Source organism: Physeter macrocephalus, chromosome 11 (genome assembly GCF_002837175.3).
Source record: "Physeter macrocephalus isolate SW-GA chromosome 11, ASM283717v5, whole genome shotgun sequence".
In the NCBI taxonomy this organism is placed as follows: Eukaryota; Metazoa; Chordata; class Mammalia; order Artiodactyla; family Physeteridae; genus Physeter; species Physeter macrocephalus.
In genome coordinates, this window is record NC_041224.1 from 97,287,583 (window position 1) to 97,303,163 (window position 15,581).

A 15,581-nucleotide genomic window follows, 5' to 3' on the forward strand; every position below is an offset into this window, starting at 1 on the left:
AATGGGAAGAGGAACAGGTTTGTTGGTTAGTGGGAGAAGATAATGATCAATTTGAAAAATATTGCAGTAAGTCTGCTATTAGTTGAAAATGAGAGTGGAGCTCAGAGAAATAATCCATACTGGGTAAATAATGTATGTCAGGACAACTAGCAAGTTGATGTGATCAAGGAGAAGGAAGAAGCATGAAGAATATCACCCTAGGGATTATCAGTGTGTAAGGGGCAAGTGGTGGTGGTAGAGACAGCTAAGAAGACTGGAAGGAGCAAATCGGAGACAGTGGAACACTGGTTACAAGATGCTTATTAAAATCAGTGAGGCCTGGTTTTGAATCCTGACTCTGTATTTTACTAGTAGTGTGACCTTGAGCAGGTTATTCAACCTTTCTGAGCCTCAAATTCCTCCATAATGGAGATAGTGAAATGCCTGTCTCATTATGTTACTGGATAGTCAAACACAGGCAAATAATTAGCAAGATGCCTGGTTTGGAGTGGGTTCTCAGTGTGGTGGCTTTAGATAATTAGTAGGAAAAGAAATAAACACTAAGAGTGTCCTGTAAGCCAAAGAAGAAAAGAGAGAGCAGTTATTGTCAGTGGATGCATGGGAACCAAGTATAAGATTGTAAACTCTTTTGGGGATTTGACAAATAGGCAGTTGGTGATCTTTGACCTATGTAAGAATATATTCAGTGGACTAGTGAAGGTAAAACTCATTTGTTTCAGATTGCTGAGAAATGTGGAAATATACAGCTGCTGTGAGCACTGCCATCTAGAAAAAAATGACACTGTATTGTAAACATGACAAATAAACGTCTCCCAATTCCCTTACCTACTCATAGAAGAGCCTGTAATTGGGCCAGGAGTTGGATTGTTGTCTCTGACAATTAATAGCTCAAGCATGTAGCATGACATGAAACAGGGTGTGGACTCTAGCAGTAGTCAGATGACTTAAGTTTTTTTCTGGAGTTAGGTGGAGTAAAAATCAGTAGAAATATAATAAGTAGATAATCTCCTTAGCCCCAAAGGCCTTAGAATATTTTTGGAAGAAGTTTAAATTCAGTGTACTACTACTGCCCTTTTAGTGTATCTTGGACCCTTCTGGGGTTCCCTCTGTTCTTTATACTACTTGTTTCAAGGTTATAGCTTTGTAATTTATTATTGACTTTTTATTCCTTGGGGATTTTTATAAAACTCAGATTTGGGCACTTTTGTGAGACATATTTTCTTATAGTTTTAGGGAATATTACTTTTTATCAACCAAATGAATTGTTTTCTATAACAGTGAAGAACGTGGAGACTGATCGAAGTGTCCCAGGAGTGAAGATGTTTTTTGGACACGAGATTGTGAATGGTGAGAACTTCATGTTCCCTAAATACTGGTATCAGGATTTGCAGTAGCAATAAACTCATTGCTCTGCCTCATTTCAGTGTTTGGGGGTGGGAGGGAAAACTAAGATGTTATCTTGCATTTATGAACTCTTAAAGCTGGTATTTGGGAATTGTCCCTTATCTTACTGTTTCGGTAGGTACTATGAGCAGAACAGTCGTAGAGAATTTTAATCATGTTGGTTTTACAAAGTGAGGACATCTGGTACTCAGTACTAGAGACTCAGCTCGCAGGCAGAGTTAGGAATCTGAACAGAAAGGAACTGTCGGGCTTCCCTGGTGGCGCAGTGGTTAAGAATCCGCCTGCCAATGCAGGGGACACGGATTTGATCCCTGGTCCGGGAAGATCCCACGTGCCATGGAGCAACTAGGCCCGTGCGCCACAACTACTGAGCCTGCACTCTAGAGCCCGCAAGCCACAACTACTGAACCCATGTGCCACAACTACTGAAGCCCTCAGTCCTAGAGCCCATGCACTTCAAGAAGAGAAGCCACCCCGATGAGAAGCCCATGCACCTCAATGAAGAGTATCCCCTGCTCGCCACAACTAGGGAAAGCCCGTGCATGGCAACGAAGACCCAATGCAGCAAAAAATAAATAAATTAAATAAATTAATTTAAAAAAAAAAAAAAAAAAGAAAGGAACTGTCTTGCTCAACAGGCGAATTTAACACCAGACATTCACAGTACATTCACAGTCCCTTATTTGAAACCTTGGGGCCAAATGTTTCAGATCTCAGGCTAGTTCTGGATTTTTCGAAAAGCTAACAAAGGGTATATACTGGTCATATTATATAACACCTCAAGTGGGTCTGGTCAGCACTCTGTAATAAAACACATTTCTACAGAGAAATGGATGGATAATCATATTAAGTGGAATAAGATAGGACTATAAATAGTATGTCAGTTCAGGTTTTGCTGCCAAAAGAGTTACAAAGAATTTCTGGTTTTCAGACCTTTTGTGATTTTGGAATTGTGGGAAGTAGCCCTGTTCTTTATTTCGGCCAGGTAAAACAATTTAGCAAGAATAGATGCAATTGTTTGCCTAAAGGAAGAGCTATAGAAGCTCATCTGGTCAGTGTGCTTCAGACAAGCCAAATGGGGTAAGAGAAAAGGGTTAGGAACAAGAACTATTCTTTCTTTCAAGAACTCAAAAGCAAAAAGCCTTCCAAGGAGGAGTGAATATCAGTGTGGGGTGGAGGGGGGTGGCGGAATGGGTGAGCTGGGACCTCATAGAACTGTGCATTTCTTACCGTTGAGGCAGATATGAGGAAAGGAAAGGACTCCTGCCAATCAAGACCTACTTTAAAGCAGACAAGTCCAGCCAGCTTTTTTTTTTTTTTTAGTATTTCTTTCTTTCTTTCTATGGCTATATCAGGTCTTAATTGTGGCATGCAGGATATTTTAGTTGTGGCATGCGTGATCTTTAGTTGTGGCATGCATGATCTTTAGTTGCAGCATGTGGGATCTTTAGTTGAGGCCTGTGGGATCTAGTTCCCTGACCAGGGATTGAACCCAGGCCCCTCGCTCTGGGAACGTGGAGTCTTAGCCACAGGACCACCAGGGAAGTCCCCAGCCAGCTTATATAACTGTCGTATCTTACTGAGTACGCTACTGTAAACACTCTTTGTCCCTTGAGCACCTTTATAAAATGGCAGTGATGGTGGTGGAAGTAGAGGGATTGTTAATTGGGTGTTAACTGTTAGACTTTGCAGTAGAACAGAGCTCTGGACTGGAACAAAGCTAGGCTGTGGATGAGTTTGTAAAGAAGAATGAAGGAATCACTACTACTATCTCCTAACTCAGGAGAAGGCTGACCACTGACCAGCTTTGTGATCTGTACACATGAATTCATTTCTTCCTAAATTCATTCTCAGGACTTGGCCTTTGTTTATAATTTCTAAGCTCAAAGGATGGCCTTCTTCTTTCTTTGCCCTGTGGCTCAATCAGCCATAGAGGGTTCTCCCTGAAAAGCACCTTGAATAAGAATTATCAAGATAAAGGATAATAATTGATTAATCTGAGTTTTTAGTGAATTTTACTTTCTCTGACCCAGACTCAACACTTCTAGACAGTGTAGGAGAAAGAGACATTTGAAACATAGTGGCCCCTGAGAAACTTTTTCCATGAAAAGTACCTAAGTGTACTTAATTAAATCTTAGATGCCATTAATGACAAGGTGCATTATTTCTTTTTCCACCCTAAGAAAGAAAAAGAAGCTGCCAATTAAACTATCGTGCATAATACTGTAAATCATATCCAATTTCAGAGTTGTTTAAAATATGCATCTTAGAATCAATGATATACAATATTTCCCTGTATTCCATGAACTGTTAGGTTAAAAATAAATGGTTTCAGAGTCTCTGTGGAATGTTTCTCTCATATTTCTTTTGTGATTTCCAATCTAGCTTTTATTACCTTTCACGTCACTGAACTGTTAATGCACCAGCCTGAGAAAGTGGAAGGGACAGTGTGAATGATTTAAGAGAAAAACCCCCTAACAGTACATAGTGTGAGGGAAAAATGCATTAGGATGGGAATAAATAGGAAAGAAAAGATATCTCTAGAACCATTCTGCATGACCACAAAAGTGTCCTGGAACACAAAGGGTAAAGTGGGTATGTAGAGAGGTTCCTAATCCTGCTAAATGACCAAGGAAGCTATGTAGGGATGTAAGATTAGGGGTCTTCAGTACTTTGGATAGTCTTTTCTGCTCTATTTATTGCTGGCTGATGAAGGCTCTATGGACTAACATTTCATTCCCAAGTACTGTCTGTGTTACATAATCAAACTGTGGGTGTGGAGGGGACAGAGAGATAGTTAACTGCTTTCAGATTGGAAGCTCTGTTGGAAGCCGTTTGGTTATTTTACAGTGGAACTACTGGATGAAGAAGAACAAGGTGCAGTAAGAGAAAAGGCATCTTCTGTTAGGTATGATGGAATGATTTTCTTAATTATGTTGTTACCCAGATGTACACATGAGGGTAGAAAGCCTTAACTGTAATTCACTAGCTGTGTAATTCCTGAAATGAGAAGAAATAGGTGGATGTTTCCTTCCATCTTTAGATGGTATCTTCAAATCAATGTAAACAGTGGATGAATGGGTTCTCTATGAAAGATCCAGAGTCCTTACCACTGATGTGTGTATGGCATTAACAACAAAGAACAAGTTCACCTAAGTGTTGTTTTTTGTAAGCATAGTCTAAATACAGAAAGAAACAGGATGGATACAATAAAAGATGAAGACCTAAATGTATATAAGCCTGCTTCTCCTGCCTGTGAGGCACCAACCACCTCTCTGCTAAATGACCTCAAGTACAGCCCATCAGGTGAGTACCAGGGCTCTGAATTTTCTAGGCTTTCTTGTGGTTCAGAACTCTTCAGAGTTGTTATAACCCCGAGTCAAGGTTCTATGTGGAATTCTCAGCTAGGCTGTTGTTTCCAGGTCTGAATTAAGATAAAATATCATGATTCATTTGTTTATTTAATATTTGAGTGCACACTATATGCCAGACATTGGGGATACCAAAGTTTGCTATCTCTACCTTCATCGGGTTATGGTTCAGGAAACACACTAAATAAGATAAATTAGTATACTATATAGTATGCTGGTGCCACATGTTAAGTAGAAAAAAACAGAAGAAAAAGAAGAAATGTGTGGAGAGGGTGGTTTTACAATTTTTGAGTGTCCAGGACAGGTCTCATTGAAATAGTGACATTTGAAGTAAAGGCTTGAAGGAAGTGAGGGACCAAGATGTATGAATATCTGGGGGGAATGGTTTTTAGGCATAAAAAATTAGCAGATGCAAAGGCCTGAGAGAGGAACATGCCATGATCTTGAAGGGGCAGCAAAGGAGATGAGTGTAGCTGAAGCAAGGAGAGCAGTAGGGGATGAAGTGCGGTGAGTGGATCATGGAAGACTTTGTAGATCATTGAAAGGACTTGGCTTTTACTCTGCAGTGAGAAGAGAAGCCATTGGAGGTTGGTTGGTTGTTTTATTCATTTCCCTAATGACTAAGGACGTTGAGGATTTTTTAATGTGCTTATTTGGCATCTGAATATCTTTCGTGAATGTCTATCCATATCTTTTGTTCATTTTCTTATTGGATTGTTCTCTTATTATTCAGTGTTGGGAGTTCTTTATATATTCTGGATACAAGTCTTTTCTCAAATATATGCTTTGCAAATATTTTCTCCAAGTCTGTGGTTTGTCTTTTCATTCTCTTAAAGCATCTCTTGAAGAGCAGACATTTTACATTTTGATGAAGTACCGTTTATCCATTTTCTTTCTTTTACGGATTGTGCTTTTGATGTCATATCTAAGTAATCTCTCCTAGCTCAAAGTCACAAATATTTCTCCTTTGTTTTCTTCTAGACAGTTTAGGTTTTACATTTAGGTCTATGATCCTTTTTTTTCTAATGTTTATATATACTTTTTTTTTAAACATCTTTATTGGAGTATAATTGCTTTATGATGGTGTGTTAGTTTCTGCTTTATGACAAAGTGAATCAGCTATACATATACATATATCCCCATATCTCCTCCCTCTTGCGTCTCCCTCCCATCTTCCCTATCCCGCCCCTCTAGGTGGTCACAAAGCACCTAGCTGATTTCCGTGTGCTATGCGGATGCTTCACACTAGCTATCTGTTTTACATTTGGTAGTATATATAAGTCACTCTCTCACTTCGTCACAGCTTACCCTTCCCCCTCCCCATGTCCTCAAGTCCATTCTCTACGTCTTTATTCCTGTATGATCCATTTTTAATTTTTGTATATGATGTGATATGGACAAGGTTTTTTTTTTCCATATGGACATCCAATTATTCCAGCACCGTTTATTGAAAAGCCTGTGTTTTCTCCCTTCAGTTACCTTGGCACCTTTGTCAAAAATCAGTTTTCCGTATGTATATAGGTTTATTTATTTATGGACACTCTATTCTGTTACACTGATCTAATTTTTCTATCTTTACACCAATACTAGACTGTTTTGTTTATTGTTGATGTATGATAGATCTTGAAAACAGGTATTAGTTCTCCAACTTTGTTCTTTTTCAAAGTTGTTTCAGCTGCTCTTTGTTCTTTGCATTTCCCTATGAATTGTAGAATCAGCTTATTAATTTCTACCAAAAAAGAAAAAACTCTGCTGGAATCTTTTCTGGGATTACAATGAATTGATAGATCAGTTTGGGAAATATTGACATCTTAACAGTATTGAGTATTCCATTCCATTAACTCAGTATACCTCTACATTTATTTAGATCTTTAATTTCTCAGCAGTGTTTTGTAGTTCTCATTGTATGTCTTACACATCTTTTGCCATATTTATCCCTAAGTATTTCTATTTTTATACTATGATAGGAGGTATTTTTTAAAACTTCTATTTTCCACTGGAGAGTTTTGAGCAGAAGAGTAACATGATCTGACTTCTGTTTTTACAAAATCGCTCTGGATGCTGTATAGATGCTGCGAGGAGGGCCAGCGTAAGAGCATGAATACCAGTTAGGAGGCTACTGAAATAATTTTGTTCAGTGGGTATGGTGGTTTGGACCCTCGTGGTGGCAATATGGTTGGTAGGAAGTGGTGGAATTCTGCACGTATATTGAGGTGGAGCCAACACAATATACTGACAGATTAGATGTGGTTGTGAGAGAAAAAGAGGAAACAAGGATGACTTCAGGGGTTTGGGCTTGAGCAGCCTGAAGTATGGGAAGGATTCTGGGTGGGAAAGGTTTTGGGGAGATGGTTAGGAGTTCAGTTTTGGTCAACCTAAGTTTGAGTGTAAGCTGAGAGATGAAGAGAAAGATCTGAGGTGGAGATATAAATTCAAGATCTAGCCTATAAATTATATTTAAAGCCTTGAGACTAGATGAGATCACCAAGAGAGTAAGTATGGATAGAAAAAAGGAAGCGGTTTATGGACTATGTCCTGAGCCACTCCAGAGTTTTAAAGTTTGGGAGATGAAGAAGAACTATATGTTATGTTATACCTCTAATCTTTTAAATTACATAATTAGAAAAATAATTAATTTTCAGGATTCAGAGAATTCCAAACGTGTGGACATTGGTCCATCTCCAGGACTAATTTATTTTAAACTATTATTTTTTATTATGAATGTGCTTTTAGAAAACGCATGTCTTAAATACTGTATGATATCACTTATATGTGGAATCTAAAAAATACAACAAACTAGTGACTATAGCAAAAAAGAAGCGGACTCACAGATACAGAGAACAGACTAGTGGTTCCCAGTGTTGGGGGGATATAGGGGTGGGGCAGTGGGAGTTACAAACTATTGGATATAAGGTAGGCTACAAGGATGTATTGTACAACACCAGGGAATATAGCCAATATTTTCTAATAACTGTAAATGGAGTGTAACCTTCAAAAATTGTATAAAAAAAATTTTTTTAAAGTATATGTCTTGAAGTATTCAAGACATAAACTTATGATGAAGGAAACATTACTGGATTATCAAAGGAAATGAGTAAATATTTTATTTTATAAGATATCATCAGTGGGGCTTTTGTTTATTCTCAACTGACAAATAGGATGCTAATAGTGTTCACCACGGGATGGGCTGACACAGGTGATAATGAAATAGTTCTCAGTATTCTAGGCTTAGTCTCAGTAGTTCTAGACATTTGAGTTGCAATAGAGTAGGACTTTAGGATTATGGCTAAAATTAGTGGGAGGGCTATTCTATTGCCAAGGAAGACAAATATATATAATAACGTTCTCCTGTAGAGGAAGAGGAGGTGACATACACAGTCGTTGATCAGTTCCAGCAGAAATTTGGTGCTGCAGTAAGTATTGCCCTCAATCATTCTCCGTATTGTCTGCAAATGGGTATCATGTCTATGTCTCATAAATTTCTCTCTTATTATAAGATCATCAATGTTTTTCCTAATGAGTTAACAAAACATCTGAGAGCCGGCTATTTGCCAGGCATTGTTCTGAGGTCTGGGTGAAAATGATAATCAAGACAAAGTTCTAGCCCTGAAGTAGCTTATTTTAATGCAAGAAAATAAACACATAATTGTATATCAACTGGTGATAAGTGCTATGAAGAAAAAGTGTAGTATGATGAATAGAATGACAGAGAGTTCCTATTTTATTTAGGGTAGACAGAGAAAACCTCTGTGAAGAGGTGACATTGGAACAGAGATCTAAAAGAAGTAAGGGAGGGCTTCCCTGGTGGCGCAGTGGTTGAGAGTCCGCCTGCCGATGCAGGGGACACGGGTTCGAGCCCTGGTCTGGGAAGATCCCACATGCCGCGGAGCAACTGGGCCCGTGAGCCACAATTACTGAGCCTGCGCGTCTGGAGCCTGTGCTCCGCAACGAGAGAGGCTGCGATAGTGAGAGGCCCGCGCACCGCGATGAAGAGTGGCCCCTGCTTGCCGCAACTGGAGAGGGCCCTCGCACAGAAACTAAGACCCAACACAGCCAAAAATAAATAAATAAATAATAATTAAAAAAAAAAAAAAAGAAGTAAGGGAGCTAACCATGTAGATATCTAATAAAAAACTTAAAGAAGGCATAATTACAAGTGCAGAGGCCCTGAGGCTGAAGCACACTTGACTTGTGTGGAGGAACAGCAGGGAGGTCATTGTGGCAGGACCACAGTGAAAAGGAATGTTAGGGAATGGAAGGGGGCAGGAGACAGGTCAGGGAGACATAAGGATTTTGAGTTTGACTTGAGTAAGATGGAGAGCCATTGGCAGTGCCCACGGGCCCAGCCGCTCCGCGGCATGTGGGATCCTCCCACACCGGGGCGCGAACCCGGTTGCCCTGCATCGGCAGGGGGACGCGCAACCACTGCGCCACCAGGGAGGCCCTACTTATATTTTTAAAAGACCAGTCTAGATGCTCTATTTAGGCAATTTCTCTATAATATTTTATTAATTTGAGATGTGGCAGTAACTAATTATTCAGCCTAGGGTATGGTTCACAGTTAGACTTTAGGGAAGTCGTTAAGTTTTTCGTTTAGAAGCAAGCTTATGCTCGTGTATGCACAGGTGTATTTTTTAAGAGAGGGTTAGCTTTCAGCAGATTCTTTCAACAGCTTTATTGAGATATAATTCACATGCCATAAAATTTACCAATTTAAAATGTACACTTCACTGGATTTTAGCATATTCACAGAATTGTACATCCATCACCACAGTGGATTTTAGAACATTTTTAATACCCCAAAAGGAAACCCCATATTCCTTAGCCAACACCTCTAATCCCTTCTGAGTACCCCCAGCCCCTGGCAACCGCTAATCTATTTTCTGCCTCTATGAATTTGCCTGTTTAGGACATTTCATATAAATGGGATCATACGATGAGTGGTCATTTGTGATTGGCTTGGCTTCTTTTGCGTAGCGTAATATTTGCAAGGTTTATCTATGTTATAACGTGTATCAGTATTTCACTTATTTCTGTTGCCAAATAATATTCCTTTGTATGGATATACCACATTTCATTTATCCTTTCACCATTTGATGGACACTTGGGTTGTTTCTACTTTTTGGCTATTATGAATAGTGCTGCTGTGAACATACCTATACAAGTTTTTGTGCAGACACGTTTCCATTTCTCTTGGATAGATACTTACAAGTGGAATTGCTGGCTCATGTAATAACTCTGTGTTTAACTTTTTGAGGATTGGCCATACTGTTTTGCAAAGCTGCTGCACCACTTTACTTTCCCACCAGTGGGCGTGAGGGTTCCAATTTCTCCACATTCTTACTGACACTATTATCTGTCATTTTAATTATAGCCATCCTAGTGGGTGAAGTAGTATCTCATTGTGGTTTTGATTTGCATTTCCCTGAAGGCTAATAGTGTTAAGCATATTTTCATGTGTTTATTGGCTCTTTTTTTCTTTTTTTAAAAAACTTTTGTTGGAGTATAGTTGATTTACAATGTTGTGTTAGTTTCAGGTGTACAGCAAAGTGAATCAGTTATATCTATATATATATCCACTCTTTTTTAGATTCTTTTCCCATATAGGCTTATTGGCTATTTGTATACCTTCTTGAGAGAAATATCTATTCATTTGCCATTTTAATTGAGTTACAAGAATTCTTTATATATCAACAGATGCTTTAAAGGGTCCATGACAACAACAACAAATAATAGGACGAGAACTTTTGCTCCGGAAATTTAAAGAGTTAGTTGGAAATTCTTATCATTTTTTGTGGTATGCGGGCCTTCCTCTGTTGTGGCCTCTCCCGTTGCGGAGCACAGGCTCCGGACGCGCAGGCTCAGCGGCCATGGCCCACGGGCCCAGCCGCTCCGCGGCATGTGGGATCCTCCCACACCGGGGCGCGAACCCGGTTGCCCTGCATCGGCAGGGGGACGCGCAACCACTGCGCCACCAGGGAGGCCCTACTTATATTTTTAAAAGACCAGTCTAGATGCTCTATTTAGGCAATTTCTCTATAATATTTTATTAATTTGAGATGTGGCAGTAACTAATTATTCAGCCTAGGGTATGGTTCACAGTTAGACTTTAGGGAAGTCGTTAAGTTTTTCGTTTAGAAGCAAGCTTATGCTCGTGTATGCACAGGTGTATTTTTTAAGAGAGGGTTAGCTTTCAGCAGATTCTTTCAACAGCTTTATTGAGATATAATTCACATGCCATAAAATTTACCAATTTAAAATGTACACTTCACTGGATTTTAGCATATTCACAGAATTGTACATCCATCACCACAGTGGATTTTAGAACATTTTTAATACCCCAAAAGGAAACCCCATATTCCTTAGCCAACACCTCTAATCCCTTCTGAGTACCCCCAGCCCCTGGCAACCGCTAATCTATTTTCTGCCTCTATGAATTTGCCTGTTTAGGACATTTCATATAAATGGGATCATACGATGAGTGGTCATTTGTGATTGGCTTGGCTTCTTTTGCGTAGCGTAATATTTGCAAGGTTTATCTATGTTATAACGTGTATCAGTATTTCACTTATTTCTGTTGCCAAATAATATTCCTTTGTATGGATATACCACATTTCATTTATCCTTTCACCATTTGATGGACACTTGGGTTGTTTCTACTTTTTGGCTATTATGAATAGTGCTGCTGTGAACATACCTATACAAGTTTTTGTGCAGACACGTTTCCATTTCTCTTGGATAGATACTTACAAGTGGAATTGCTGGCTCATGTAATAACTCTGTGTTTAACTTTTTGAGGATTGGCCATACTGTTTTGCAAAGCTGCTGCACCACTTTACTTTCCCACCAGTGGGCGTGAGGGTTCCAATTTCTCCACATTCTTACTGACACTATTATCTGTCATTTTAATTATAGCCATCCTAGTGGGTGAAGTAGTATCTCATTGTGGTTTTGATTTGCATTTCCCTGAAGGCTAATAGTGTTAAGCATATTTTCATGTGTTTATTGGCTCTTTTTCTCTTTTTTTAAAAAACTTTTGTTGGAGTATAGTTGATTTACAATGTTGTGTTAGTTTCAGGTGTACAGCAAAGTGAATCAGTTATATCTATATATATATCCACTCTTTTTTAGATTCTTTTCCCATATAGGCTTATTGGCTATTTGTATACCTTCTTGAGAGAAATATCTATTCATTTGCCATTTTAATTGAGTTACAAGAATTCTTTATATATCAACAGATGCTTTAAAGGGTCCATGACAACAACAACAAATAATAGGACGAGAACTTTTGCTCCGGAAATTTAAAGAGTTAGTTGGAAATTCTTATCAATAGGGAAATACAGCTTTTGTTCCCAGTTTTGCAGCCTTCTTGTTGATTGAGATGGAACTGAAGTTCAGTCCCCTTTTTTTTATCATTGATCAAAGATACTCAGAATATAGAACACTTTATGCTCTGTAAAGGAAAGATATTGTGCTAGTGTAAGTTACTTTGCCTTTCTATTCTTGAGTAATTTATCTACCTGTAAAATGGGGAGAATCTTGTGCCATGCAGGTATTTTCATGGATTATGCAGTAAAGATTTTAGAATTGTATGTTTTGAAATATGATAAGAATATAGATAATAAGAGGACCAGCATGTGTTTCCAGGATACCCCTATTTCAGTTTTGATTAATTTAATGAATCCAAGACTTTAAAGGACCTGTTGAGTCTGTGTTTTTCTCATTCTGAACAGTAGATACTGTGAGATTCAGCTACTGTGTGAGTTCCCTTTAGGTACAGTAAATTGCTGTTCTTTGCATGAGGAATCTTGCCATAAAGACTAGAAACCTTTCGCTGTAACATCAGTGGTAACAAAAGGTATCTGAGTTTTCAACTCTTATTAGCATTTGCAATATGACTGATTTATTTTCCAGTTGTGGAATAACTTTGTGAACACTGAAAAGAGGATCAGAAGCATTCAGTGTGATTTGTGTGTGTGTGTGTGTGTGTGTGTGTGTGTGTGTGTGTGTGTGTGAAGCAGACATGTGTTTCGGATTTTGTAAGTTTAAGAAAATATGATCCACTTTGTTTATTTCTAGCCATTTTACTTGTGCCATTCATGATGTCATAATTGCAACATTTATTTCCTGGAGATTTTTATTTTCTTCCTTTTCTTACCAGATGCTCCACATCAAGAAGCAAAGTGTCCTGAGTGTGGCAGCAGAAGGAGCTAATGTGTGTCGTCATGGGAGACTATGTTGGCTTCAGGTAAAAGATTTCTTAAAACTTTTTATTTTGAAATAATTGTAGATTCACTGGTAAATTTACTTTAATTGTCTTTTTTTATGTCACCCCAGTGTCACTGTTCTATAGCTTGTTTGGAATGCCTTTCAATTTTCTTGTACTCAGTTTATTATTTTCAAAGGAAAGAGCTTTAGGGACTTCCCTGGTGGTCCAGTGGTTAAGACTCCTTGCTTCTGGGACTTCCCTGGTGGCTCAGTGGTTAAGAATCTGCCTGCCAATGCAGGGGACATGGGTTCGAGCCCTGGTCGGGGAAGATCCCACATGCTGCAGAGCAACTAAGCCCATGTGCCACAACTACTAAGCCCGTGCTTAGAGTGTGAGCCACAACTAGTGAGCCAGCGTGCCACAACTACTGAAGCCCACACGCCTAGAGCCCGTGCTCCGCCACCACAATGAGAAGCCGGTGCTTGTCGCAACTAGAGAAAGCCTGCGCGCAGCAACGAAGACCCAACGCAGCCAAAAATAAATTAAAAAAAAAAAAGACTCCATGCTTCCACTGCACAGGTTTGATCCCTGGTCGGGGAACTAAGATCCTGCACGCTGTGTGGTGCGGCCAAAAAATAAAAGGAAAGAGCTTTATAATCATCATTCCTGTCTCTGCTGTCTCACAGGCTCTACCTGAGGTCTTCTTTTCCAGCTCTGTTCTCTTAGCTTAGACATATGGAGAATTTCTTTTTTTTTTTTTAAGATTTATTATTTATTTATTTATTGTATTTATTTTTCACTGTGTTGGGTCTGAGTTGTGGCACACGGGACCTTCGCTTAGGCATGCAGGATCTTTCATTGCGGTGCACGGGCTCCAGGCTGCATGAGCTCTGTAGTTTGCGGCATGCGGGCTCTCTAGTTGAGGTGCGTGAGCTCAGTAGCTGGTGCACGGGTGTAGTTGCCCCGCAGCATTGTGGGATCTTAGTTCCCTGACCAGGGGTTGAACCTGTGTCCCCTGTATTGTAAGGCAGATTCTTTACCACTGGACCACCAGGGAAGTCCCAAAATATGGAGAATTTCTTATCTTTCCTCTGGTTGGTAGATTTCCACAGTAGCTTTATGCCACATCATTCTCATTTTCCTGCATCAAGGAGATGTAGGTGAGGATATCCATTATATCCAAAGAACTTTGTAGTGAGCCTTGAATAGCTAGAGGATGGGTAACCACCTTTGGATCAAACTCAGCATCATCAGTATTTAAGGGGGAGTGGGCCAAGAAAGCCAGCTGAATTCCCAATCAATGTCCTCCATCCTTTGAGTGAAGACCTATATCAGCCTACTGAGAGAATATTTTTATTAGGATTGGCAGTCTGCCTTCTTGAACTCTTTCCTCTGGAATGTTTACTTTCTCAAAGGGAAAGGAATGGCGGTATCAAGCCCAGTTTTGCTCAGGGATTAAATTGCCTCCCTCTTGTTCCATGCACTTTCTAGGTAAACCTTAGCTTTTAGATGACTAGGTTAGAGTTAGCAGCACAAATGCAAATTATTTAAAACAAACTTCCACAAACAACAAAAGCAAAAATAAACAATTTGAACAACATCAAATTAAAAAGCTCTAGATTGGTTCAAGACGGCAGAGTAGAAGGACATGCTCTCACTCCCTCTTTCGAGAACACCGGAATCACAACTAACTGCTGAACAGTCATCGACAGGAAGACACTGGAACTCACCAAAAATGATAGCCCACATGCAAAAACAAAGGAGAAGCCGCAGTGAGACTGTAGGAGGGGTGCTATCACAATAAGATCAAATCCCATAACTGCTGGGTGGATGACTCACAAACTGGAGAACACTTATACCACAGAAGTCCACCCACTGGAGTGAAGGTTCTGAGCCACACGTCAGGCTTCCCAACCTGAGGGTCTGGCAATGGAAGGAGGAATTCCTAGAGAATCAGACTTTGAAGGCTAGCGGGATTTGATTGCAGGACTTCAGCACGACTGGGGGAAACAGAGACTCCACTCTTGGAGGGCACACACAAAGTAGTGTGCACATTGGGACCCAGGGGAAGGAGCAGTGACCCCAGAGGAGACTGAAGCAGACCTACCTGCTAATGTTGGAGGGTCTCCTGTGGAGGCGGGGGGCAGCTGTGCCTCACCAAGGGACAAGGACACTGGCAGCAGAAGTTGTGGGAAGTACTCCTTGGCGTGAGCCCTCCCAGAGTCCGCCATCAGCCCCACCAAAGAGCCGGGTAGGCTCCAGTGTTGGGTCGCCTGAGGCCAAACAACCAACAGCCCCACCCATCAGCAGACAAGCAGATTAAAGTTTTACTGAGCTCTGCCCACCAGAGCAACAGCCAGCTCTACCCACCACCAGTCCCTCCTATCAGGAAACTTCCACAAGCCTCTTAGGTAGCCTCATCCACCAGAGGGCAGACAGCAGAAGCAAGAAGAACTATAATCCTGCAGCCTGTGGAACAAAAACCACATTCACAGAAAAATAGACAAGATGAAAAGGCAGAGGGCTATGTACCAGACGAAGGAACAAGATAAAACCCCAGAAAAACAACTAAATGAAACGGAGATAGGCAATCTTCC

The 15,581-nt window shown here is 40.1% G+C and overlaps 1 protein-coding gene across 8 annotated transcripts in view; it reads left to right on the forward strand.

The window, feature by feature from the left end:
- Positions 1-15,581, forward strand: part of EXD1 (exonuclease 3'-5' domain containing 1) — a 47,933-nt gene that overhangs the window by 7,493 nt on the left and 24,859 nt on the right. For all 8 annotated transcript variants that reach the window (XM_028495462.2, XM_007111701.4, XM_007111700.3 and 5 more), the window contains 5 exons: positions 1,279-1,347; positions 4,255-4,312; positions 4,583-4,710; positions 8,130-8,188; positions 12,937-13,023. In XM_028495462.2, coding sequence (XP_028351263.1) covers positions 1,279-1,347; positions 4,255-4,312; positions 4,583-4,710; positions 8,130-8,188; positions 12,937-13,023 — 401 coding nt within the window. The remainder of the gene's footprint in view (positions 1-1,278; positions 1,348-4,254; positions 4,313-4,582; positions 4,711-8,129; positions 8,189-12,936; positions 13,024-15,581) is intronic.